We start from the raw sequence: 24928 nt of genomic DNA on the forward strand, positions 1-24928 counted from the left end.
GTGTGTGTGTGTGTGTGTGTGTGTGTGCATGTGCATGTGTATGTACATGCTCATATGTGTATGTGTCCTTGGATATTGTTTTGGTTTTATTTGTTTACGGCACTTTCCCTTTTCAAACTTGGTTGTGGGTTAACACCATGTGCAGAAATTATAAAATTTTATAAAAGAGTGAGCCTTTTCATTTGTTAACAAATAGATTTTACAGATACTTTATCTCCATAATAAAATTATAACATTAGAATGGTTATTCCACCTTTACCATACATATTGCCATTTAGCCTCTCCACTGAAGTTTATTAACTTCATCTCGGGTAAAGCATTAGTCAAATGCTATGCACTGTTTTCCCTGTCAGTGTACAACTCTAAACAAGACAGAAACTTCCTGCCTTTGTACAGTTTACATTCGAACCAGTGGGGATGGGCAAGGGATAAATTAATATATCATGTTTGGGGTGGTGTCCTATTGTATTTTTTTAAAAATTATTTTCTTAGTCGTTGATAGATCTTTATTTTACTTATTTATACATGGTGCTGAGAATTGAACCCAGTGCCTCACACATGCCAGGCAAATGCTCTACTGCTGAGCCACAGTCCTAGCCCCCTATTGTATTTTTATGTTATAGAAATCTTAATGTAGAAATGTGTGAAATATTTCATATTAGTCACCTATCACTTCATAACTTCCCCCAAACGTGTAGCTTATAACAAGAAATATTTGTTACGATTTGCATCTGGAATGTTTCCACAAAGGCCGATGTGCTGAAGGCTTGATCCCCAGCTTGGCACTATTAGGTGGTAGTAGTAGGAGATGAAGCCTAGTGGGAGATATTACATTACTGGGGTGTGTCCTACAAGGGACAGTGAGAATCCAGTCCCTTCTGATCTCTCTTCTTCTTTTCCTTCTTCTTCCATCCTGGTGAATGGAAAGCGAATGGGTTGTTCTACCATACACTCCCCACCATACACTCCCCACCATGATTTGCTGCCTCACCACAGGCCCAAAGCAACTGGGGACAATTGATCATGGACTGAAACTTCCAAAAATGTGAGCCAAAATGAACATTTCTTCTTATAAGTCAATTATCTCAGATGTGTTATCATAGTAACAGAAATCTGACTAACTCAATCTTTTTTTTTTTAAAAAAAAATCTTATCCTGTTTCTGTGATGTAGAAGTAACTTAGCTGGAGGTTTGACTCAGGCACCTTTGTGGGCTGCAGTTGGGGTGTTGGCCAAAGCTGTAGTCCTCTGAAGGTTGACTGAGCTTGATGGATGCTTCCAAGGCTGCTGAGTCCATGGCTGGCCAATCATTGCTGGCCACCAGCAGGAGGCTTCAGTTGTTCACCGTGTGTCCTTCTCCCAGGACTTTACAACAGGGAGGCTGGTTTCCCCCACCAGGGACTGATGCACGGGATACACAGGCAGAAGCTACAACACCTTTTATGACTTGTTACTGAAGTCACATATCTTCACTTCCATAAGTTACACATTCAAGGGAAGGGGGATAAGACTCTCCCTCTCAAAAGCAGATATCAATAAATTTGTGGACACATTTTAAAACCACCATATTTATCCTGATACATTTGGAAAAAATTAAATGGTATGCTTCAGAGAATTTAAGATTAGCTTTTCCTTTTTTCCCCCTATTGTTCATTAGTGTATCACGCCTTCTTTTATTCAGTTGTTTATTAACATTATTGTTGGGCAAAGAATCACTAGGGTTTTTGATCTTTGCCCTTCTTATTATTCTGTCACTGCTGTTTAAGAGTTCCCTTAATGAAAACAGGTGAGGTTTGTTCTTTTTCATTTCTGAGATTAGTTGATAAATATAACTTATCACTAACTCATATTTATATCAAACACGAGTTGCCTGAATGATAGGGATACTGTGTTGAGAGCCTCAGTTTAGTCGGAATGACACCTGGCATTTTGCTAGAGGGAATGGTTGAAAGGTGACCCTGCTCCAGGATTAGGGCGGATCCTGCTGGGATCAGGGCGGATCCTGCTGCCTCAGGTGCCTGCTCTCTCTCGGGTTCCGGGTTCCGGAGCCCGGTGGAGGGAGAGTGTTCCCCGGGAAGTATGTGTAGAGTGCCGGTGAGAGTTCGGGAATAAAGAGTTGCTGTTTGAACCTACAAGGCTTTGTGGTTGCTCGGGTATTTTGTGCCCAGACAGACTGTGGCAATACTGGAATTACATGATCTGGAGGTAAAATAAAATCTCCTTAGCTTGATTTAGCAATTCCACAAAGTGCTCAAATATCAAAACATCAGATTGTACACCATAAAGATAAGTAATTTTTACCTGTCAATTGAAAAAAAATCCCCTCTGGTTACCAAAAAGTTAATTCTGGTTGTGCATCTTCCATCATCTGTGCAAATATAGCTTCTATGTGGAATTCACTACCGATCATTCGCACATAAATGCTGTCAGATAGAAAGAAAACCTGAAAGTTTGGTCAGCTACGTTTTAACCTGATAATTGGCGAGAGATCATGCCTGGTTGTTCAGGGTACATACATAATTATATAGAAATGTGGGTAGAGGAGTCATTCTGTGGCCTTGGCTATAATATTTTTATGCTTGGCTGGAACAGATGAGAGATTCTTCCTTTGTGGCCTGAATGTGTTGACAGTCTCAGGGCTTATCTCTTAGCCTCTGAAATGGTACGTTTGGAGCCTGTCAAGCTCAACTTTTTCTCCTAACTGGCTTCCTCTTTGAGAAGTTAGGGAGTCTTAAAGGAATGTCCACTCCATTGGAGATTGACACTGACTTAGCCTCTGAACCTTTAAAGATAAAGGACTCTTGTCAACCACATAGGGCTCCCTTTTCCCAGAAGAGAATGCTTTTAAGTTTTTTAGTGGATTAATTAGTAATTGAAGATAATACCATTCCTTGAATTGTTCCCATTTTTTTGTAACTAGTAACCACGGAATCAAGTTCTATACGAAAAAGGAAGAAAAAACATAATGAAAAACAATCAGCCAACCTGCAGACTCTATCAGTTAGGTGGAGAGTTTGTTCCTTCTAGATCCTGCCCTAAATGGAAGAAGCTGTTGATGGATCCAGAGATCAAAGAGAAAAGGGAGCCGGAGAGGAACTTTCTCTCCCTTTGCATGAGTGGGGGAGTTTCGCATCTTGGAGTAATTGCTATGTTTCTAGTTAACCAGTGGCAAATGGATGGAGGAGGATGGATTCTCATTCTCTTAGAAAGACAATATTTTATAAAGTGCTAAACACAAAGAAAAGGAAGTACTGTTTCAAGCCACGCTGGCATTCAGGAACTCTTTTGGGTAGCCTTAGATGTATATGTTTGTGTTGATTTTTACGTAATGCTGAGCAGTGCTGTCATGGTTGAATTTATGATGACATGAATCTATAAAGATTTATAGATGGTCTTATTCTGACTCAAGAGAGATTAAATGATTTGGTGAATCATTACTGGGTGAAGGATGCTGGTGGAACTACTGGAACCTTCTAGCACATTACTCTGGAACAATAAAACCAACCACTGATCTTGAATTTCATTGTGTAAAACAGAATTCAGTCAGAGGTCATTGTGTGTGTGTGTGTGTGTGTGTGTGTGTGTGTGTGTGAGATAGAGAGAGAGAGAGAGAGAGAGAGAGAGAGAGAGAGAGAGAGAAAACATGTTTTAATATGGGGGCGCATATAAGAGCCTCAGAACTAAACAGAATATAAATTTTAAAAAATTCACTGAAATGAAATTCAGGTGTTTACCTTTCCTGGGCAACCTCTGGGTTGTGGTGCATGTAGAGGGCAGGTACCTGGAAGTGAGATAGTAGTTTGGGTCCTGTGTAAAATGGGGGTGCCTCATTGCACGCCAGCTGTATTGGTCAGGGTTCTTTGGGGGAAATAACCTGTGGGAATTATGGCAATTGACTCCTGTGATTATGGGGGTCAAGGAGTCCTAAATACACTGTCGGCAAGACGGAGATTCAGGAAAATGAATGGCACGATTCAGTCTTGATCCAGAAGCTGGAGAACCAAGGGGAGTGGATGGTGTGACTCCTTGTTATGGTTTGATGTTTGTCCCTCAAACTCATGCTGAAATTTAATTGCAAATGTCACAGTATGAGGGGGGTGTCCTTAAAAGGCAATCAGGTCACATGGGCTACATCCTCATGGGTGATTTTAATGCCTTAATAAAAGGGCTCTTGGCTATTCTTTATGGTGTTGGTGTGGTACTGGGGATTGAATCAAAGCAATATTAAACTTTTTTTTCCATTTACCAATTTATGAAAACACACACAATGTTTAAATATATTACCTTATGGAACTTAATAAGTAAAGAGTATTTGACCTTATATTTAGTGGTTGATGTCTTAGCAGTTTAGCTTTGCAAATTAATCAGATGTCTGTAAAAACCAAGATCTTAGACAAGTGTAGTAAACAGAACTAACCATCTCTTTCTTGTTGAAGAAAAATCCTTCTACAGGATACCATGATGGTCCCATTGTGATATATTTAACAACTCCTCTTTAAAAAGCCATGGGCTACACTTTTGTATTGTATCAACATATGCCCTAACTGTTCTTGGCCTTACTGGGGTGCCTCCTTCCTCTAATAATTTTTCTTCCTCAGGGGCGAACAACTTCAAACCTTGAGCCAACCATTTTCCCCAGTTTGCCTGAGAAAGTTCTAGGGACAGGCAACTTGAAATAAAAACAAAATAAAACAAAACAAGAACACATTGTTTTTTGAAATGGTCACCCATTCTTTCACTCTCCTTCAGGGGCGAGCAATTTCACTTACCTCCAAGCTTCAGGCATTCCCCGTACAGGCCACCAAATGCCGCAGTCTGGCTGGGCACAAAATAACTGAGCCACCACAAAGCCTTGTAGGTTCAAACAGCAACTCTTTATTCCTGAACTCTCACTGGCACTCTACACATACTTCCCTGGGAACACTCTCCCTCCACCGGGCTCCACTCTCCCTCCACTGGGCTCCACGTGCCAATTCTTCCGGATCCCCCCACCGCAACCCCGGCCCCCCCCCCCCCCGAACTCAATGGGAACTCCAAAGTAGCAGGCACCAGAGGCAGTGGGATCGCCCTAATCCCAGAGCAGGGTCACCTTTCAACCATTCCCTCTAGCAAAATGCCAGGTGTCATTCCAACTAAACTGTGGCTCTCAACACCAGGAGGCTTTATCCCTGAGCTATATCCCTAGCTCTTTTTACATTTTATTTTGAGGTAGGGACTTGCTAAGTTGCCAAGGCTAGCCTTAACTTGCCATTGCTTCAGCCTTCTGAATTGCTGGGATTACAGGCATGAGCCCCTGTGTCTGGAATAAAAATGTTCTTAGGAGGGGACTCTCAGCCCTTCTGCCCTCTGCCATGTATGGACACAGTCACCCTTCTTTCTGGAGGACCAAGGAACAAGGAGTATCTTGGAAGTAGAGAAACTGGGCCCTAACCTGCTGGCACCTTGGTCTTGGACTTTCAAGTCTCTGGAGCTGTGACCCCATAATGTTTTATTCTTTATGAATTACCCAGAATGTGGTGTTCTGTGCTATCTGCATAAGACACTTCCATTGTGAGATCAAAGGCCTGAGAAGTGGAGTGTGGAAGGCCTGAGGACCTCCCATATCTAAGGACAGGCGATGCTGGGTGTCCCAGATGATTGCAGGGAAATTTGACCTTCCTATGCCTTGCTGTTTCCCTTGGGCCCTCAGCTGAATATGTGATTCCTGCCCACAAGGCCAGGAAAGATCTTCTTTACTCACTGTACTGATTTGAATGCTCATCTCTTCCAGGAAACACCCTCAAGGGCATGCCCAGAAATAATGCTTCACCAGTGCTTTGGGGATCCCTTAGCCCCCCATCAGACTGACACATTAAAATAACTAGGGGACGTTTCTTTTCTGGGGAGACATACCCTCAAGAAAGATCCAGTTTGCCACCTGATGGCTGTGGTAGTAGTAAGTGTGTGTGTGCGTGTTTAATACTTTTGCTTATTTTACTTTAACATTGACAGAAGTGAAATCCTTAATTTGATAACCAGGGTATGATTTGCTATTATTATATTTATAGCTTCTGATAAATTGCATATCTTCATTTTGTGTTAAAATCCATTAAAAAAAAAAAAACAAGCAGGATTCGGAGTTGTCTTTTTTCTCTCTTGTTATTATGCTGTTTCCTATTGTTGAAGCAAATACCTCCAAAACCAATTCAACAGGTGAGTCAATATGACCATGGCAAGCCAGGTAGACTTATGGAGACACAAAGGTATTGTCAAGACCATCATTGAAAAAGGCCTTCTCCTCCGCTGCACCCAGCAATTGGTATTTCACTGTTGGAAAGGAGAATTTTAAAGCTAAAAGGATCCGAAGCATTCTTTTGGACAAAAATCCTCAATAGAGAGGCTCAAAGAGGCCGACTTGCTCAAGGTTACACAGCTAGTGATAGACTGGTTAAGGCACTGGGATAATAAAGTTAGTTGGGATGTCATAAGAGTTCCTTTTTAAAACACAAGTTTTTCCAGGAAAGGGGCATCTTAGGCCAGCGCCACAGAGGAGACCAGGTTATCTGACAAAAGGACAAGGAAATGAAGAATATGGAGATGACTCTGGAAGAGAAGGTGAGAAGGTAGGACAACTAGATCTCCTCCCAGGTGAGGCGGGCCTCATATTTGGATATCATAGTCTTCGCTCCACCTGACTGGCCAGCATGTGACACCCATAGGGGACACAATTGGGGGCCTGATAGGATGAAGAAGGCCTGAGTTTGTCTCCACTCTTATTCAGGACACACCTGGATTTCTCTCCACCCTGCAGCAGAGCTTTCCTGGAAACCAGGCACCGAGGTTTGACCTCCACAGCACTTTCCCTTGGCCCTTAACTGAGGCTCCCCCAGTTCCCGAATCTCCCTGCTCCCACCAAAGTACCTTCCTTGGGACTAAGTCCAAGAAAAGGGGGGAAAAAGTAGAAAAGGAATGGAGGTAAACCCATTCCCCTGTCACTAAAGGCACAATTTATATGAGACTCATATGGGGGAAAAAAAAAACTGGAGGAATTTTTCCAGAATGGAGAGCATGTGGATTATAACAGTTACTGTTGTTGTCACTTGTGAGCTGGTTGTGGGTCTCAAGCACCATATTGCTGATTTTTTGGCAGCAAGTGTGAGTTCTCCTGCTCAATTAGACCTTTGGGAATACTCTCAAAATCCTATGGAATTCTCTGACTCCTGAGAGGAAAATACTGATCGGTATTAATTTTAATCCTGTCCCTTCTGATGCTGAGTAGGCAGAAACCCTTGCTGCTTTTTTAATATGTTCTTTTTCTTTCCACTTCTCTCCAATCCTAAATGAAGACAGTATTTCTAAATGTAAGGGGCTATTTTGGAAAATTAAGGAACAGAGTCCTGTTACAGTAGGCTCTATGTCTAAGGATCCGAAATGGGAAACATAAATGAGCTTTTGGTGCAAATCTGGATGTGTTGATTAGTAGTGGCGGCAGAATTTAAATACTTCTAGTGTAGCTGGAAACTAGAAATTTCTTGCTCTACATACAATTTTAGCTAAGCAGTAGGAAAGCAAGCAATGTTTAGATGGTACTCAGGGTTTGTTAAAGCTGCTTAATTATAGTTTAATGTATTTGAATGTACATTTCTATTGATATGAAATGACATAAAATATTTCCAATATGCCAAATTCAAGTTAGAGAAATATAAAAGACAAATGTAAACAGTCATTTTTATGTCTTTTTTGTTAATAGTGTAGAGAACTGAAAACAATTTAGTTTAGTGTGTTTACTGCACTCAAAGCTGTGTTTTATTCTAAAACTTCACTTGGCCTAATTGAATGACTTTTAATTTTAGGTCTAGAATGACTTTCATTAATCTTTTTCCACTCAATCCTTTGTCATTATCAACACAGAACTCTTGGTATTTTATTTACTTGTTCAGAGATTATGAGTTCCATAAAGTTAAATTGAAACTACTAGAACAACTGATGGGAATAGCATTCCGTTCTTTCTGGACACTCTGCAACCTGATAGCTGCAAGAAGAGTGCAGGTCCCAGCTCCCGGGGGAGGGATGCAGGGCTGATTGTTCTTTTTTTGTCTCTGCTGTGTGCTCCTCAGCTGCTTTAGCACTTGTCCCTTAAAACTCAACACTTTCTGTAGATATTACCTTCTATGACAAAATACAGCTTCAGATCTTTGAAAATAGGATTGAACAGCGTCTGTGTTTCTCCTTTTATTATAAAAGTGTAATCAACTTCTGTAGGTATGATTTAAAATAGGTGAGGTTTTGGAACTTTATCCAATTGACATTGATCTTTGAGTTGCAAACTCAGTAAAAGAAAGACAAATATCAGTTTTCCTGCTGCAGGATGACTTACATTAAGGGACCTGAATGATCAAAAGAATTCAAATAAGTAAGGCAGCATTTGTTTAATGAAAACAAGTTTGAGAACTTCACTACCTGAGTTGTCTGATGGAAACCTGGTATGTTTAGGGAGATAACTCCATTACTACAGTGTGAAGAAGCCAGACCAAATGGAGTTGAGTGGAAGACAAGATCATCTGCAGCCTGGATAATTTAGTTAACTGATGACTTTGTAGTGAGGTAATGTCATAGATAAGAATGCTAAGCTCCAACTGTAGGATATTTCCCAGGCAGCAATTTGCAGAATCTGTTGGTATCTCTCAAGTTAAAAGATAACAAATGAGACATACGTGAGGCAATTTATGTGTGAAAAAAATTAAATGATTAAAAATGTTCTTGAAAACAACAACAACAAGAACAAGCAATATTGTGGGGAAAAAAATGATTATCAAGAGAAGGGCCCTAGAGAAAACGTTGGCCATTAGAGCAGCTTACATTTATTTTATTTTATTTTTTTCATTCTGAAAAACATTGCTTTGCTGGGGAAGGGGTCAGGTCTTTTGCTATTCCTGTATTTATTTTAAAAAATTATAGTAATAGTTACTAATCCAAAAATGCTCCATTCCTAGTTCTCAAATAAAATAATAATAAATTTTAGACTGGCTCAAATTGTTAATATCACATCTGTCCTCAAAAACTTCTTTTCTGAATTTCAAGGCAAGGAAAATCAGATTTCCTCTGATTGAAGAAGAAACTGCTCCTCCCTCAGAAAGTCACGTGATCTATGAAAGCCACTGGGCATTCATTTCTGACCTCCTTGTGCCCCTTTGAGTAGATGCTTTACAGATCCTTACAACATATTTGATTGATTGAATAAATGACCTAAATATGCAAGGAAGCCCAAGGTCAGAAAAAATAAAGCAGCAGGAAAGAGAATTCTAGGATACCTGGGTCCTAGCATTAGTTGTTTTATTCATTCAACTAAACAAACAAACAAACAAAAAAACCCCCCAAACCCCGCAAAAACCAAACACCAAAAACCAAAAAAACTTATGCCATTCCTTGTTTGTGCAAGGAATTGTAGTATCAAGGTGTAAAGCAGAAGAGTTCTGCTGCAGAGAGGCAGTTTGGTACCATGTGCATATATAAGGTAACATTGCAACTATGATTATAGTTAGCAGAGAGGAAAAAATAGGCAAATTATAAATGATCTTTTTTTATACACTTTAATTTCCAATTCTACTTACCTAGAACTCTGCCTTTATTGTTTGCCTGTAGTGACTTTCTATATTTTCAAATTTGCATTTTACATATAAAGTCAGGCCTCCCTAAAACTTTCACATGCTAAGAGCTGTAATTAAGTTAGAAGTTCTTATTTAAATAATAATTAGCCTTCAGGACTTGAAGTGTAAACAGAATGTTAATTCATTTAGATAGTTAATTGACCTTCCTGGTTAGAGATTTTAGCAAGCCTTCCTCTTTAGCTATGCTGGATTATGTACTGAGGGTAGACAGTGTGTTGATTCAGCCGGATAAAATCCCGAATTTTAGCTTTTTAACTCTTCAGTAAAGACTAGTGTAAATGAATTTGAAAACAGTTTGAAAGTATTAACACTTGACAAAAGCATCAACACCATGGCAAAATCACCAGCACTTGACTTCTCTTCCCCTCCCCTATGCATAATTACAGGGATTATATGGCCTAGTTTATCTTATTCCAATCTAATTATCAATAACTTAATTATCAATATCCAGGAATATTTTGATTTGGAGATAAAGTATGTGGTCACCCGAATCATAATCGCTAATGACATAGCATGTAGTGATTGCTGGAAATAAAGGCATGGATGAGATTGGTCATATCTTCCAGTGAACAAATGTCCAGGTACATCTTCCTACTTAACTGCCATAAAGTTAACAATGGATGATTTCAAAGATCTTTTTTTCTTTTTTTAGGACGACTACTCTATCAGGAATTTTATCATTGACTTTGCCAAGTTTCCCGGTCTGCCTATCACTCTTGCACAAAACAACAATCCTATTGTGTTTGATAGCTGTATATCTGTGTTGCTGTGGTTCCTCAGTCCTATAGATACACTGCATGAGAGGGGTTCTGATGTTTTTCTTCCTTTAATGTGTCTTCTGCTTTATTGATCTAGCTCATCACACTGTACAACAGATGCCTAGGTGCTAGCCCTCTTTCCCTCATGGGCCAAATAGTACCTATTATCCCACTTTAACAAATAGTGAATTAATGCAGTGGCTGGCACATGGCCAGCATTCACAGATATTTACTGAATGAATAAATATTAGCTATATCCTTGTACTAGATGCTAGGAGCTAGTTGGTTGGAAGAGGAAGAGGAGAAAAAGCACTATATAATGTGAAGGAGGTTCAACCTTTAAGGGATTACAGTTGCCAAGGCAAAATGTAAATCAATACCTTTTAATTGAAAGGAAGAATCACTAAGGGCCAAGAAAACTTCTATGCATATTTGGAAGGTAGAATAGGGAGGGCTTGAAGGAGATATAGGCAGTGGCATTTAGGATTTTCACAGTTTAGTGTTAGCTCTGGTCCCAGATTGAGTACTCATGAATGTGGAAGGGCTCTTCCCTAGTCGTTGAAACTATGCACACAGTTTTTTTTTTTTTTTTTTTTTCCCCTTGGCTGGCTAACAATTTCCCCCTCAAGGTTAATGACTAATCTAAATGAGCCTTAGCTCACTTTGCAAATATGAATACTATAATATGGCAAAGTGTAACGTGAAGAGCTGCCAGTCTGCCGAGATTAATTTGAGAAATTCAAATACTGCAATAGCGTTAAGCGTTACATTGTCATCTTTTCATACAAAAAAGTAAATAAAATAATTCCACTTGTAACGAGGACAGCGGAATAGAAAAGCAATATTGTGATTGTGATACGAAACATTTTAAACGAACAGAACGTGTAGACCATACTTTTTTTTTTTTTTTAAGTGTACTGTTGTTCACGTTCAGAGACTGTTCTGCTCCAATAGGACCAGGGCCTCACGCGAGCCAACCGGCTCTCCAGGATGCACGCTGGAGCTACAGCCCGCCCCTTGAAAAGGAAAGTACGGCCGGGACGCTCTGGGTGTGCGCTCTCGAGGCTTAACCAGGGAAAGTAACCAGAGTCGGATCCTCCCCCTCCCAGGAGTGTCTCCCGGGTCTTTGCCCCGCCCCCTCTTTTATTCGGGTAGCGACACCGGGAGCTGAAACTTTGTAATCCGAGCGCGCACGCTCTGCGCTCCTCCCTGCCAGGGCGGCCCCTGAGCGCGGCGCAGGAGGTGGGGCCCGCGGGCGGGAAGGCTCCGGGCGCCAGCGCACGCGGAGCGGGGACCCAGCAGAGCACACGGCGCACTGAAGGAGCCCAAGGGGAGCGGAGCGCGCGTTCTGGGAGCCGAGGAAGCGGTCCCAGGCCGAGAGAGTCACGGGCCGAACTGAGGCCAGGCGTCTGGGGTCGCAGCCCTGTGCCCGCAACTGCTGTCGACCAGGAGCAGCAGCTGTGCCCGGGGTCCCGGCGGCGGCGGCGGGGAAAGGAGGAGAGCGCAGCTGGACTGTGGCAGTTGGAGGAGGAGCTGCGCAGCTGTCCCCTAGGCTGGCAGCCGGGCCGCACTCCCCTGACTGAGCCGCGCCGGGATGACCCGTTGACCGCTGCCATGCAGCCTTGACTGGGCGCTCTGGCGCGCAGGGGACGAGCCGCGGCGCAGGCAGCACTTTACCGCTGACTCCCTTAGCCCAGCGGGTAGCGAAGCCCTTTACCATGGAACCCGTGACCAAGTGGAGCCCCAAACAGGTGGTGGACTGGACTAGAGGTGAGCGGACCTGGGGGGCCCAGGCGTCCTGCAGCCCTGGAGTGGGGCGGGCTGGAGCTGGGGAGGGGGTGCCCAGCCCCTCCTGCAGGCGAGACAAGACGAGAGCACAGCGCGGTGACAATGCAAACTTCTGCCGAGTGGCCTTTGCGCCCCTTTCGTGTGTGCCAGCTCTGAGCTGTTCCTTTTGGGGGTGCGGATGGTGGCAAGCCGAAGGGAGCCCCATCTTTAAAACAGGAGTAGGGGTTGGCTTTCTCTGGGAATAAGGACTGGGGATTCGGGGCTTGGCGCTGGGGGCGCCCTCCCTGTCTGTCCGGGTGCCGTGCCCGGGAACCTGGCTGCCCGTCCGCGAGCGCAGAGGCACAAGGCGCCTTTGTGTGGGTGACTATCGCTGGACCTTGTAAATGCTGCCTGCCCAGTGCAGTCCGCGGGCATGACCGGGCGGTTGGACAGGTAAAGGGAGACCGCGGCCCTGGCCGAGCCTGTCTGTTTTGGTTGGAAAAGACGGTAGAGCCGGCAGCACGGAGCCAGCATTGTGGCGTTTGCGCTGGAGAGAAACCTAGAGCCAAGGCTCCCGGGGAGGCGGTGACTTTAGCTCGGGAAGGCGCCAGTACCCCCCGGTGGCGCAGGGTTTTCAGGCCACATTTCTCCTGGGAAGGAGAGATCTGTTTTGAAGCCCTGTCTTCAGTTGTGTGAGGATACGCAGTGGGTGATGGGCGGCGAAACAGGGCTAAGGGTTACTCCTCCTTGTCTGTACTTTTTAGCGCCTCCCAAGATTCCCAGCAAAAGGTGCTGGAGGCTTCTCAGACCTCTTTGTACTCTTCCAAGAGAACAAAGTCCACCAACGACCAGCAGATTTTCAGGGGTTCCCCCTCCCCACTTCAGCACCTCTGTTTGAAGTTACTGTCTTTTTCTTTTTTCTTTTCTATCTGCTCTTTCAGGTGAGGAATGGTGTCCTTTCTCAATATTATAACTAGAATTGTATAGCGCTTCACAGTTTGCTAAGAGCTCTATGTTATTGCCCTTGGTCGTCCCAGTAGGCCTGTGAGGTAGGTGATGCTGGTAAGATCAGCTCATCTTCAAACGTCTCACCCATGGCTGCAGCATCATGGAAACCCATCATCTCATTTCTCATGCCTGTGCCTGTCATAGACCACGGGAATGGGCTGTCAGGTGTGTGGGTTGTGCTCTGGGTATGTCTGACCATTTCCTGCTCCTCTGGGGGAAGGGAAAGAATACATCCTCCTTGAGAAGGGTGACCAGGATTTCCTGGATTCTTGGGTGAAACAAGGATGAAAACAACAAACACTTGGATACTGTGCCGCCATTTGTCTGGACAAATGGTAAATAGCATTGCCAGTGCATGGTAGTCTTAAAAGCTATATACTTGCCAGTGCCCTAGTTGGAAATGAAGTATATTTTTCCATTCAAGATGCTACCAAATCCCCACCTAGCGACTGCTGAGACTAAGCTGGTGATTCATTTCACCTGTATGTCCATCCTCAAGGACAGCATGAGAAACTGGTGATTTCAGCAACTTGGCCTCTAGAACCTCTCTGTTCAGTAATGGTAGCCAATAGCCAAACTGGCTCTTGGGTTCTTGAAATGTGGCTATTCTGAATTATGAAGTGCTCTAAATATAAAATGCATGTGACATTTGAAGACTAGGTATGAAAAAAGAATGTTATATTGTTAATAATTTTTAAACTTATTGCATGCATGTTGATAGTATTTACATTTATTTCATATTGATAGTAACCCAATAGATTTATATTGGGTTAAATTTGTCATTAAAATTAGTATAACCTATTTGTTTTTACCTTCTTAAGTAAAATTTAGTTATCCATGGTTCATGTTTGTGGCTTACATTGTATTTTTATTGGACAATACTGCCCTAGAGGCACGAAAGGGTTACATCTTGACTTTTCTGAGTCTCTACCTACCTATTTGATAATGTACAACAAGAAACATGGTAATGGGCACACAAGAAGCTGTGAGAAAGATCTTCACACCCTTAAGATTTGTCAATGGTGTTTTTATTTATTTTTTTCTTTTGGCCCCTCTTGGGATTGGGAGAGAAGTGTAAATTCACAGGCTGTTATATTTGTTTAGCATTTAAAAGGAAGAACTGATTAAAATGTGTTTTTGGTATCCAATTGCCTTGATGTTGTGACTGAGCCAAGGTTGCTTTCATCTCGAAAGAGTTTTCTACTGACCTGAAAGAGTCAGTGTGGGTGGCTGAATACCTTTGATACTTATTAGGTTACATACCTGTGGCTAGCACTTGGCAACTTCATACAAAATACTTGTGCACTTTTGGACCCTTCAGTACAACCTCATAGAAAGACCTGGATATTTTCTTTGTTTGAATCTAAAAAAAGATGAAAGGAGCCAATGTATGACTGACGTAGGTGACAAGAGGCCACATTCTTCCAGACTGCATGGCACATGAATGTTTTTTATAATAATGATGTTCAGGTATTGACTTTTAATAAATCGTTGACTTATGCAAAGTTGTTTGCTTATAGGACTATTTTTAGTGGTCTCTGCTAATCTCTCCTTCCAACCCTCATTTTATAAATACATCCCCAGATAAATAGCTCTTCATGTAGACTTGGCCACTCTTGGGATTGTGTGAATATGAGTGTGGTGATTATGAGCCCTGGAGAAAGCCTGAGGTTTAAAACTAAGCCTGGCCACATCTGCAGCTGAGCTCATGTTGATATTGTAAGCCAGCTTCATGCCTTAGAAAAGAAGTTGCCGTCTGCAGAATGAATTAATTCATCTAGTTTTCAGTTTTCTCATAATGTTAATAAAGGCTCAGTAAATATTAGCATTGTATCAGGCATAGGTCTAAGTGCTGTATGAATGGCAACTCATTTAATGTGCGCAACCAGCCTTTGAAGTAGGAACTGTTATTTTCATCTTGTAGTTGAGAAAACCAGGACACTAGTGTCACCCAGCTGGCGGGTAGCAGAGCAGCATTTGACCCCAACTGGTTAGATTCCGCCTCAGTCTGTCTTCTCAGGAGTTTCTTCTAAAGGCCATGCCTAGACACACAGAGAATCTTCAGCTTAGCCATCTGTAGGCCTTTAGGATTCTCATGATTTAATTATCAGATTATGTGTTAGTGGAGGAGAATCCTCCTTTGTGTGTATGTTTCATTCTGTATATTCTGTGTATACGAATATGCCAGAAAGTTATTTATAAATCAAATTAATTCATAGCTCATGGCACCTTGCCTCAGTAAAGACTTTTGCAAAACAAACGATCTTTTACAACATGGAGAGTTGGCTGCACAGAAGAGCCAGTGGATTAACCAAATGAGGGTTTTGTTTTTCTCTGCTAAGAGTCTGGGGATCACTGGCCAGGCAGATGAAATGGGGACTCTGGTGCAGTCTGCAGCCCAGGCTCCTGTGTCTTCTCTGACACTCCCAGCACATGGCAAAGGGGTGGCCCAGCATGTCATGTCCATTTCATACTTAATAGCTCAGTGTAAGGTGGCTGCGCTACCCCCGTATTGTGCTTCTATTCCAGGGAGGAGCAAGGAGGACCCACAGAGGCCAAGCCTGGTGGCTTGGAGTCTTCCTCTTAGAGTTCTCTGAGATTCCATCCAGGGTCCCTGCCTCCATTTTAGTTGCAGAACTGTCCCGTGGCCACCTCATGCTGTCGGGGAGGAGGTCACTGTAGTGTTTTTTGTTTAAGTGTGGTATATTGTGGCCTTGAAAAAAAACTGGGATGTGGTCAGTAAGGAAGAAGGGGAGAATAGACAGTGGTGGGCGGCCCCTGCCCTCTGCCACACAGGAGCTCGCACACAGTGATTTTCATAGATGAGCTTGCATATTGTCAGTTCCCACCACCCTTTCCTGTTTCATCCAGCCCAGGGGCCAGCTTAGTTTTAGGAAGAGTGTTATGACTTCTTCCTGGTAAGTCTTCTCAGGTCAAAACTTTGACTTATCTGAGGTCTTTGTTTCCAAACTTAATTTAAATGTTAGGAGTTTTGTTAATGCAGATATGCAAGTAGTCTTTGTTTTCAGGCCATTGTGCTCAGCAAGGAGGAGGGGGACTGGTTTTCCCAGCAGGCCTGTCCTACCCTTGGCCATGATCAGCCCAGTTTTCATTCTAGAACAGAAGTCTTCCTGGCCAGAAGGGTCTGTTACCTTTCCCATCTCCATTCAAAGTGCAGAGTTTTTCCTCCTGGATAATTGAGCCTGTGGGATTGCAGGCATTGGCCTGTGCTCTTACCTTGTAATGTCTACTAGGAGACGGTAGCCAGCAATCTTAATGTGGCTCTCCGTGTGGTCACGCAGGGGCTGGATTTCCATGTCATCTCTAGAGCGCTGGCCTACTGGAGTCCCTTGAGCATACCACCTTGTCCTGTTATGCCCTTCCCACCACCACCTATATGGAGGCCAGTTCTTTTTTGTAACCTGGTTCCAGTTTAGCGAATAACTTTTCTTTTAGCTTCTGTGGTCACTAGAACGGAGAGGACTTTTCATTTTTACAGTGGTTGTAGGTCTACCTTTCATCCATAGGTTAAAGTACTTCTTTTCATTCTACTCTGTCAGGTTCTATTCTAGCTCCTGACTCCAGTGATAGGTTTTCTGGATCATAATATTGGAAAAAAATTGATTGAATCATTTATTATATGGCAGTTGCTGATCTATGAGCTTGATTTTTGGATTCCCTCATTTAACTCTCAGGAAACCCAACGAGCTGTAGGAACTATGTGAGCACAGAGAGAGGATTTGCTTAGGGTGGCATATTGTGAGTGGTGGTGCCCAAGCTGTCCCTGGCTCCATGGCTTCTTCACCTGGTGCCTTGCACCAGGCAGGGAGGTTTGGTGGTTGGGAGCGTGGGCTTAGGAGTCAGGCTCCATTTGCATCTGAATTCGGCCTCTGTAAATTACTGCTCCTGTTTTTATTGTTCCCTCTTTTCTTTTATCCTATAGCTCCAGGACATGAACTGTTCTCTCTGAGCAGTTGGGTCTGTCCTAAGGTGAATTCCAACCATCCACGTTCATCAGTCTGTGCCAATGAGATTTCTCTAGTGTTTGCCAACAAGTCAGAGGGTCTGGGCAGGAGTTGGAGCTGATCCAGAAGGTTCTTGTAGCTGAATGACAAAAGTCTCTTGCCAACATCATGAATTTTTTTTTTTTTGGGGGGGTCAATCCAAATCATAGTTCAATATTTAAAAAAAAATTTTAATAGTAACTGGACTTTAGTCAGGACAGCATTAGGATAGCTCTTACTGTCCATTGCTGACCCTTCTCAGACATCTGGTCCCTCACCGGGGGCATTGACCTCTCCTGGGAGCTTTTCAGAGATGCAAAAGCTCAGGCCTGTTAAATCGCAATCTGTGTTGTAACAAGGTCCCCTGGTAATCCATGAAGCCATTACAAGTTGAGAAGACCAATTCTAGGACATAGCTGCAGAATGTTTTTGAACTTTACTGATAGTCTTGCCACTGTGTCATTGAGTTATCTGATCGGACATGTGCTTAGTCTGTTTTACTTAAGTTTTGGAGTAATGACATTTAATTTGAGGATGCTTGACTTAGCTACTCATTAAAACAGAAAAGCAATCTTAGGGCGTGTGCTTATTTATATAAGCACCACCTAGCAACAGCATCAGGTGATTCTTAGCAAATGAAATGAGACATTTCCCCTGAGATTTCTTACCTATCCCTCAGCACATCAAGAGTTCCCACAATGTCCTGTTTAGTTTTTATTCTTAAGGCAATTAGGAAGGAGGAGTTTTAGGGTGGTTGGTGGTCACTATGGCTGCAGCTTGTTCTCAAGATCCTCAGCGGGACTTGGAGGACAAGATGGGCTTTTGGCTAGTTGCATTGTCCTGTAGACTATGACTACTTGGGGTTCTTCACGTTTACCTGATTTTGAGGGGAGACTTCACTGATGATGGGAAATGACGTGGAATGTCACTTCAGGAATAAATAACGAGCACAGTTCTCAAAGTTTGGAAGGTCATGTTGTGTTCAGTGTCTCAGTCCCGTGCCCAAGTAGAGGGGGAGGAGACTCTTCCTGCCTGGTCTCATCCATCAGACCAGCTTTTTGCATCTCACTGGGTGTAACTGTGAATACCTCTCTTGTCTGCCTCAGCACTCCAGTGTCCCTGCTTTCCCATGGCCATCCCTAAGCGGTTGTGCTTGGGGACATTCATGTGCTCACCTCACTTTCCCTTTTCACTTTCAATCCTGCTCTTCCTGGAGTCGCATCCCTGGCTTGGCCATGACCTAGGCTTTGAATGAATCAATTGAGTCTTACTTCCATGAGTTCAGCAGAGCACTTCCAACAGATTTGTTCTTTCCAATCTTTTCACAGGCCTGGGGACAGGCACATCTGCATTGCAGATGAGCAGAATTGAGGCTTTTGGAAGTTAAATGGGTTGTCCAGAGTCCAAGGGGAGGTGCCAGGACGAGATTTCACAGGCTTCTGTTTGGTTCCTCGTCTGGTCACGGTGGGCACCTCCCAGTTCCTTCCTGATCACCAGGTGTGGGAAGGGGCAACTTCAAGGAACCTCGTTCCTGATTGTTTCTTTGGGATTTATAGTCACGGGACTTGTTCCTTTTCTTTCCTTGCTTTCAGTACACAGCGTATGGAGGATCCTAGAGTTTTTGAACTTGACCTTTTTGCAGCTGGGATGTTACTAGCAGTTCCTTTGTTGAAGTTTGTTGATTGGGTTGTATTGCTTCAGAAGGCAGCTAGCTCAATAAGGGAATGAATGATTCTGTGAGGTTCAGTCTCTTATGTAAACTGACATAGCGTTTGCACACAACCTGCCCGTATCCCACACTGTATTTTGAGTCATTGCTGCATTACTTAGACTATCCTAAGACAAGGTAATGCTATGTCAATAGTGGTTATGCTGTATCTTTAGGGCATAATGACAGGAATAAAAAACTCTAAACGTGCCCATTCCAGACATTTTTTTTCAATCTGCAGTTTATTGACTCTGCGATGGGGAAACTGTGGCTATGGAGCGCTGATGGTGATTCCCGAGGACTGAGTCATTTCCAGGTCTTGTTCCAGGGGCAGGGATCTGGGTGGTCCCTGCTTTAGTGTGGTAGGTGTGGGAGATGACAAATACAAAGCATATGAATGAGAAAATAGAACTGATATGTGTCAGAAGGAAAGTGAAGCATAGATTTGAAGGAGAGTGGGTGGGTAAAGGCTCCTTTGGATGGAGTGATCAGGGAAGCCTTTCTGAGAAGATGACATGTAGGTATGAATGGCAGGAAGGAACCAGCCATGGAAAAACTAGGGAGAAGGGCATCATAGGAGAGGGCATGAATAGCATATGCAAAGGCCCAGTGGTATGAGCTTGGAGGGTTTGTGGAATGGAAGGTTGTGAGTCCTGAAGACTGAAGGTGGTGGGGTTGTAGAGTGGTGGATAGAGAGGAGGTGAGAGACACAAAGAGACCAGATCTTGTAGGGTCTTGTATGTCACTGTCTGGTGCTTGCAAGGTTTTTAAAATTTTTTTCCTGATGGGAAGCAGAGGCATGACATTATCTGATCTGTGTTTGGAGAGATCCTTGTGGCTTCCTGGGGCAACAGTGAATTCAGAAAGCCCTGCTGAAAGGTGTTGCAATATTGTGGAGATGATGGTGTCCTGGACTCCTGTGTTGGTGGTTCCAGCTTCTCTGTAGCCAAGATCTAGGGACAGCCATAGCTTCAAGTTTCAGGAACTTAATATTATATTTGAAATTGGGACTTCTGTGTCTTTCTCCCCCAGGGTTAGGTGACCTGCCTGCCCTCCCCTCGTCCTGATGGCTCCCTTGCCATGAAGGTGGTCATTTAAAATAGAGGCACACTCCGACCCTGCCTCCACATGCTCTTCCACGTCATTGTTCTTTTCCGGCACATTTTGCTGGAGCTACAGTTTCTGAACTGCTTATTCATCTATGAATAGGGTTTTTGTGAAAGTGGACTCAGCCTACTTTGTTTTCTTTGACATCAACTGGCTAACTGAACAGTTTTTAACCTGCGACCAGAAGGGCAAACGCAGTTGTGTTTATTAGGACAAAGAAAGTCCTTAGACTACAGATCAATAGGTGGTAAAATTAGAAAGCCTTCTACATGAAAACTTCTGGAACTTTCTATTTGAGTAATGGAACTGGCAGATCTGACTTAAAATATTTTGCTCTGCTGACAGACTGTCCTAATTTTTTACTTTAGAGAATATAGCCATTCTGGTTGAATAGATGCTATTTTGGGAAATTATCAGCAAGTAAGAATTGGACACTTTTTCTTTTTTCTTTTTAGCACTTGATGCATCAATTCTCAATAGGGGAAAGCAAGTGGGACAGGGAATTGAAGGCTTGTCACAGAGCAGCCTGGAAGCTTTATCCTGTGACACATGCTCACCTTCTAGGCCACCTTTCAGGAGACCATCTGTAGAGACCTGTTGGAGGAGAACCTCTATGTGTTATTTGCCAAAAGGCAGGATTATCATAATCTCAGTCATGCTTCCCGAGGAAAACCTTTTAGTGAAAGAAGCATTCTATTTCCTGTTTTCAAAGATAGAAAGAGAGGGGAAATTCAGTGCTTTGGGTTTGGGGGAGTGTGTGTGTGTGTGTGTGTGTGTGTGCGTGCGTGCACGCGTGCATTTCCAAACTTACTTAAGTATGTGTTAATGGAACCATCTTTCATGTTCTCAGAGTAGCTTTAGATCACAGCGTCTTTAAGAGATGCAGGGCAACATACCAGCTGGAACGTGATCTGTGAAGTAGCAGAAAACTAGCGCACTGTGCAGGGCGGACCCGCTGAGGGACACCTGTTGGAGTTGGCAGCACCATCTTAGCACGGATCTGACTGGAGACTTCACTAACCATGAGCAGATGACAGGTTTGGGAGCAGCATTTCTGAAGATGGCTCTGTCGACGCAGAAGCTTAAAATAGTCACTAATAAGATATTAAAAAACAAAAACAACTCTTCCCTGCTAGTGAGACATCTGAGACTTACGGGATGAGGTGGTTTGACTCTTAGCACCCCAGGCCAACTGGAAGACATTTCTGGGAAGCCGAGCTGTAAAGGGTGGCCTTCTGAGGACTTTCTTCATTCTTGTTTGGATGGTAACAGAGATCAGCTGTCCCTGTGGAATAGGGCAACTGAAGGGGCATCTGTCAATATGTGACTATTACAAATGATCACGAAAGATTTTTTTTCTTTTTAACAATTAATTCCTCTTTTCTTTTTAAATTTATTCTAATTAGTTAGTTTTTAAACTAAGCTTTTCAAGACACCTAGCCACATACGGGTGGTGGCTTCTAGTGACTTCTCACCATTGTCCTTGAACCTGTTTCCTCAGCACCAGCCTCACCTGGGAACACAGACATTTGTGTTCTCAAGCCCAGACACACAGAAGCTCCAGGATGGGACCCAGGACGCTGGGTCTCAACAGGCCCCTCAGGTGATTCTGGTGGAGGCTGAGGATTGGAGAGCCACTGGTCACAAGCCTCCACATGGAACACACAGAAGTAAATGGCAAGAGTCAGACGGTCCCATAACTTCTGCTCACGGTTGCCTTTTAGCTGATACATGATTTTGATTCGGAAGGAGGGCTTTTCCGGCAGGGATGGTGTGGCCTATTGAAGTGGAGGAGTTTAATGTGCCTGGGTTTGTTAAGTGTCCTTTCCACACTCCGGGCAGGGAAGAGTTAAGGCTGTAGTTCCTGGGCTCCTGGCCAGCTGCTCAGTGCCAGGCCCAGGGCATCCTATTCTGTGCCTCTGTGAGAGCTCAGCCCCACCCAGGAGGCCGGCAGCGTTTCACAGGTCTGAAGGGACCTGTTTAGGTTGCGTGTGGAATTTCCAGACTTTCCTCAAATGGAGGAGCAGAATGTAACACCTCCCCCATCCACCTGGGGAAGAGAATGGACAGCTGTTCTTTCTCACTGAGCTCCAGGATTTTGGCTTCCAACAGAACACAGAGATGCAGAGAGAAGTGGGGGAAAGACAAAGCAGAGAAGAGAGATTCTGGCAGGGACCACTCTGTGGCACTTCAAGGTCAAGAGCTCCTTTGTCTCAGGACAGGGATGTTGAGTCAGTGCAGGTGGAGTGACAGCCCTACAGCCGTGAGCAGAGAAAGGACACCCGCAGCAGTGAACCTGAGGGCCAGGATGGTGTGGAGGCTGCAGCAGGAGCCGCAGACTCAGGCCCCTGCAGGGTCACCAGGCAGTGCAGAGATGGAGTGGGCTGGCGTGAGGCTTTACAGAAACGTCCTCCAGGTGGCCTGGGGTGCTGCGAGTCAAACCACCTCATCCTGTGTCTCACTAGCCAGGAAGAATTGTTTTTTTTTTTTTTAATTTTTATTTTTCCCAATACTTAGGGCAGACTGAGACCCACAGACACAGATATTGTTCATTTTCTGCTGATCGTGGACCTAAAGTTTCCAGATCTTTAGATTTTTTTTTTTTTTTTTTGGTTGTTGTTTTTCTCTTTTTAAGTGAATCCAGAAATCAGTTTCTATGTGACATTTCCCAGATTTTAGAAAACCATCTATGGCTTTTTTGGCATAGGCCAAATAAAAACCTCCCTGGGCCAGTTTGTAATTCCCTCTGTGGATAGCAAGCATCAGGTATCTGTTGTCTGTGTTAGTTAGGTTTTTGTCCCTGTGACCAAGGACAACTTAGAGGAGGGAAAGTTTATTTCGGCTCACCGTTTGGGGGGGTTTCGTCCACGGTGGGCCAACCCCATGGCTGTGGGCTCAAGGGGAGGCGGAACATCATGGTGGACGGGTGCGGTGAGGAGCACTGCTCCGTTGTTCCTGGTGACCAGGAGGCAGAGACAGGAAGGGACTGCAGGAAAGATGCTCCCTTCCAGGGCAGCCCCCAGGGTCCCAGCTCCTCCAGCCACACCCCACCTGCCTACAGTTACGTCTCAGTCTGTTCAAACTAGGATGGACCGACTAGGTCACAGCTGTCATCACCCAGTCATTTCAACTCTGAAGATTCCTGCGTCAACACAGGGGCTTTTGGGGGACACCTGACATTTCTAATGAGAACTATTCCTGTAAGATGTGAATATAATTGCCTACAGAATAATTCATCAGCTATTTAGTAAGTGATTTTTTAACCTATGATTTCATTTTACCGTTTACCCAGCTCCATTGTTTCTAAAATCACAATGCACAATTCCAAGCAGTTGTTGTTAAGCCAGAAATATGGATGCCTTGATGGACCCAGACTGTTGGCTAGTCACTCTTCAGTACCAACACAGGAATTGGCATGGGTTGAGGGACTCTCTGCAGGATTGGCTTTGTAGTGTTGGCCTGTTTCTGTTGGTACAGTCAGATTTCATGTGTAACTTTGAGTATATGTCCAGATTTTGCTGTGGGTCTGTGGAGTCCTGTTTGAATTACCATACTGTGAATTGGCTCAAGGTTTTTATTTTTAGTTCTTTGTATCTCATGGTGCTATGATTGGCAAACTGCTCATGAAAAATTATAGTTTATTTTAAACTTTCAGTCTGCCTCATAAGCACACAGGCTGTGTATATATATATCATACACACATTATACACATACACAAGCAGACACACCTGTGTGTATATTCATAATAGATGATGTTTTGTTAAACCTTCATTGGGTTTTCATTTCAACCATTAATTCCTTTTTGAAAGCTTTTGAAAAACAGGTATAGATTCCCCTTTTTGTGCCAATTACTGGGCTTCACACTAGGGACAGGAAGGTGAGTGGGTTTAGTTGAAGCCTGTCTATGGGAAGCTCATGGTTCTCTCGTAGGGAGGCAACATTTATTGAGAGTCTAGCAAGCCTGCCTTTGCTAAAGCTCTTCATGAATTATCTCATTTAATCCTCACAATGTGTATTTGATGCTGGAACTTTTATCATCTTTATCTTAGAGTTAAGGAAAGCAAGCTCTCATGTATCTGAGGTCACATGGTGAGTGAATGGGGCTTGAATAAAAAAAATGTTTGATTCTAGGATCAGACATGTCCCCTTGCTGCTCTTTGATAGGGACTTACATAAGTTTGGCCTATTAAGAAGTTTCCAGAACAAGGGAAAAACATACATTATTAATAGTCTCGAATTGGCCTACTTCAATTTAACCTCCAGTTTACCCTTGAATTAAAAAAAATCCAGAGAATACTGTGACTGTTCCTTTTCTCTCTCTCACTTTTTTAAAGCTTTATTTTGTTTATTTATTTTTTATGTAGTGAGGATTGAACCCAGAGCCTCACCTGTGTGAGGCAAGCGCTCCACCACTGAGCCACCTTTTCCTTCTCCCTTAAACATTCGACTGGACTGTGGTAAATGGAAAAAAGATAGATTTAAATACATTTAACAGGGATCGAGCAACTTTGGGTGGACACTTATTATTTTAGGTTCTAGTGTGCTATATGTTCAAATTCTGAGGTTCTGTGACTCTGTGTTTAGAGGACTGCAAGGGAATCCATCCAGAGGCCTCCACTGGTCATCTGCAGGTGGTGGAACCCAGGCGCATTTCGTTCTCTCGCTTGTCCACTTCAGGCGCTCAGGTGGCTTTCCTCCTGCGCTCACTCAGAGCCCTGGGTGCCTTCTCCTCTCATCTGCCTTGGAATCCGTAACAGCCTTCAGGCAAATGTGACTCACCTTCACGTGGTCTCTCCAGGGTGGTGGCCCCTGAAGTCCTGGCTGCTGTGGCACACCTTCTAACTGTTAGCCCACATTCTTAACTTCTTCTGTAGTTTGGCCTGGGTTGGTTGGATGCGTGCTCATCTGTCCCAGCCACGTTGTCTGAGGA

General features: G+C 43.7%; 1 protein-coding gene across 2 annotated transcripts in view; it reads left to right on the top strand.

Moving 5' to 3' along the window:
• Positions 1 to 11600: 11600 nt before the first annotated feature.
• Cnksr3 (CNKSR family member 3) overlaps positions 11601 to 24928 on the top strand; it is an 88086-nt gene continuing 74758 nt past the window's right edge. For both annotated transcript variants that reach the window (XM_071612886.1, XM_071612887.1), the window contains exon 1: positions 11601 to 12174. In XM_071612886.1, coding sequence (XP_071468987.1) covers positions 12123 to 12174 — 52 coding nt within the window. In that variant the 5' untranslated portion in view covers positions 11601 to 12122. The remainder of the gene's footprint in view (positions 12175 to 24928) is intronic.

The sequence above is a fragment of the Marmota flaviventris genome, chromosome 6 (genome assembly GCF_047511675.1).
Source record: "Marmota flaviventris isolate mMarFla1 chromosome 6, mMarFla1.hap1, whole genome shotgun sequence".
NCBI classification, from domain to species: domain Eukaryota; kingdom Metazoa; phylum Chordata; class Mammalia; order Rodentia; family Sciuridae; genus Marmota; species Marmota flaviventris.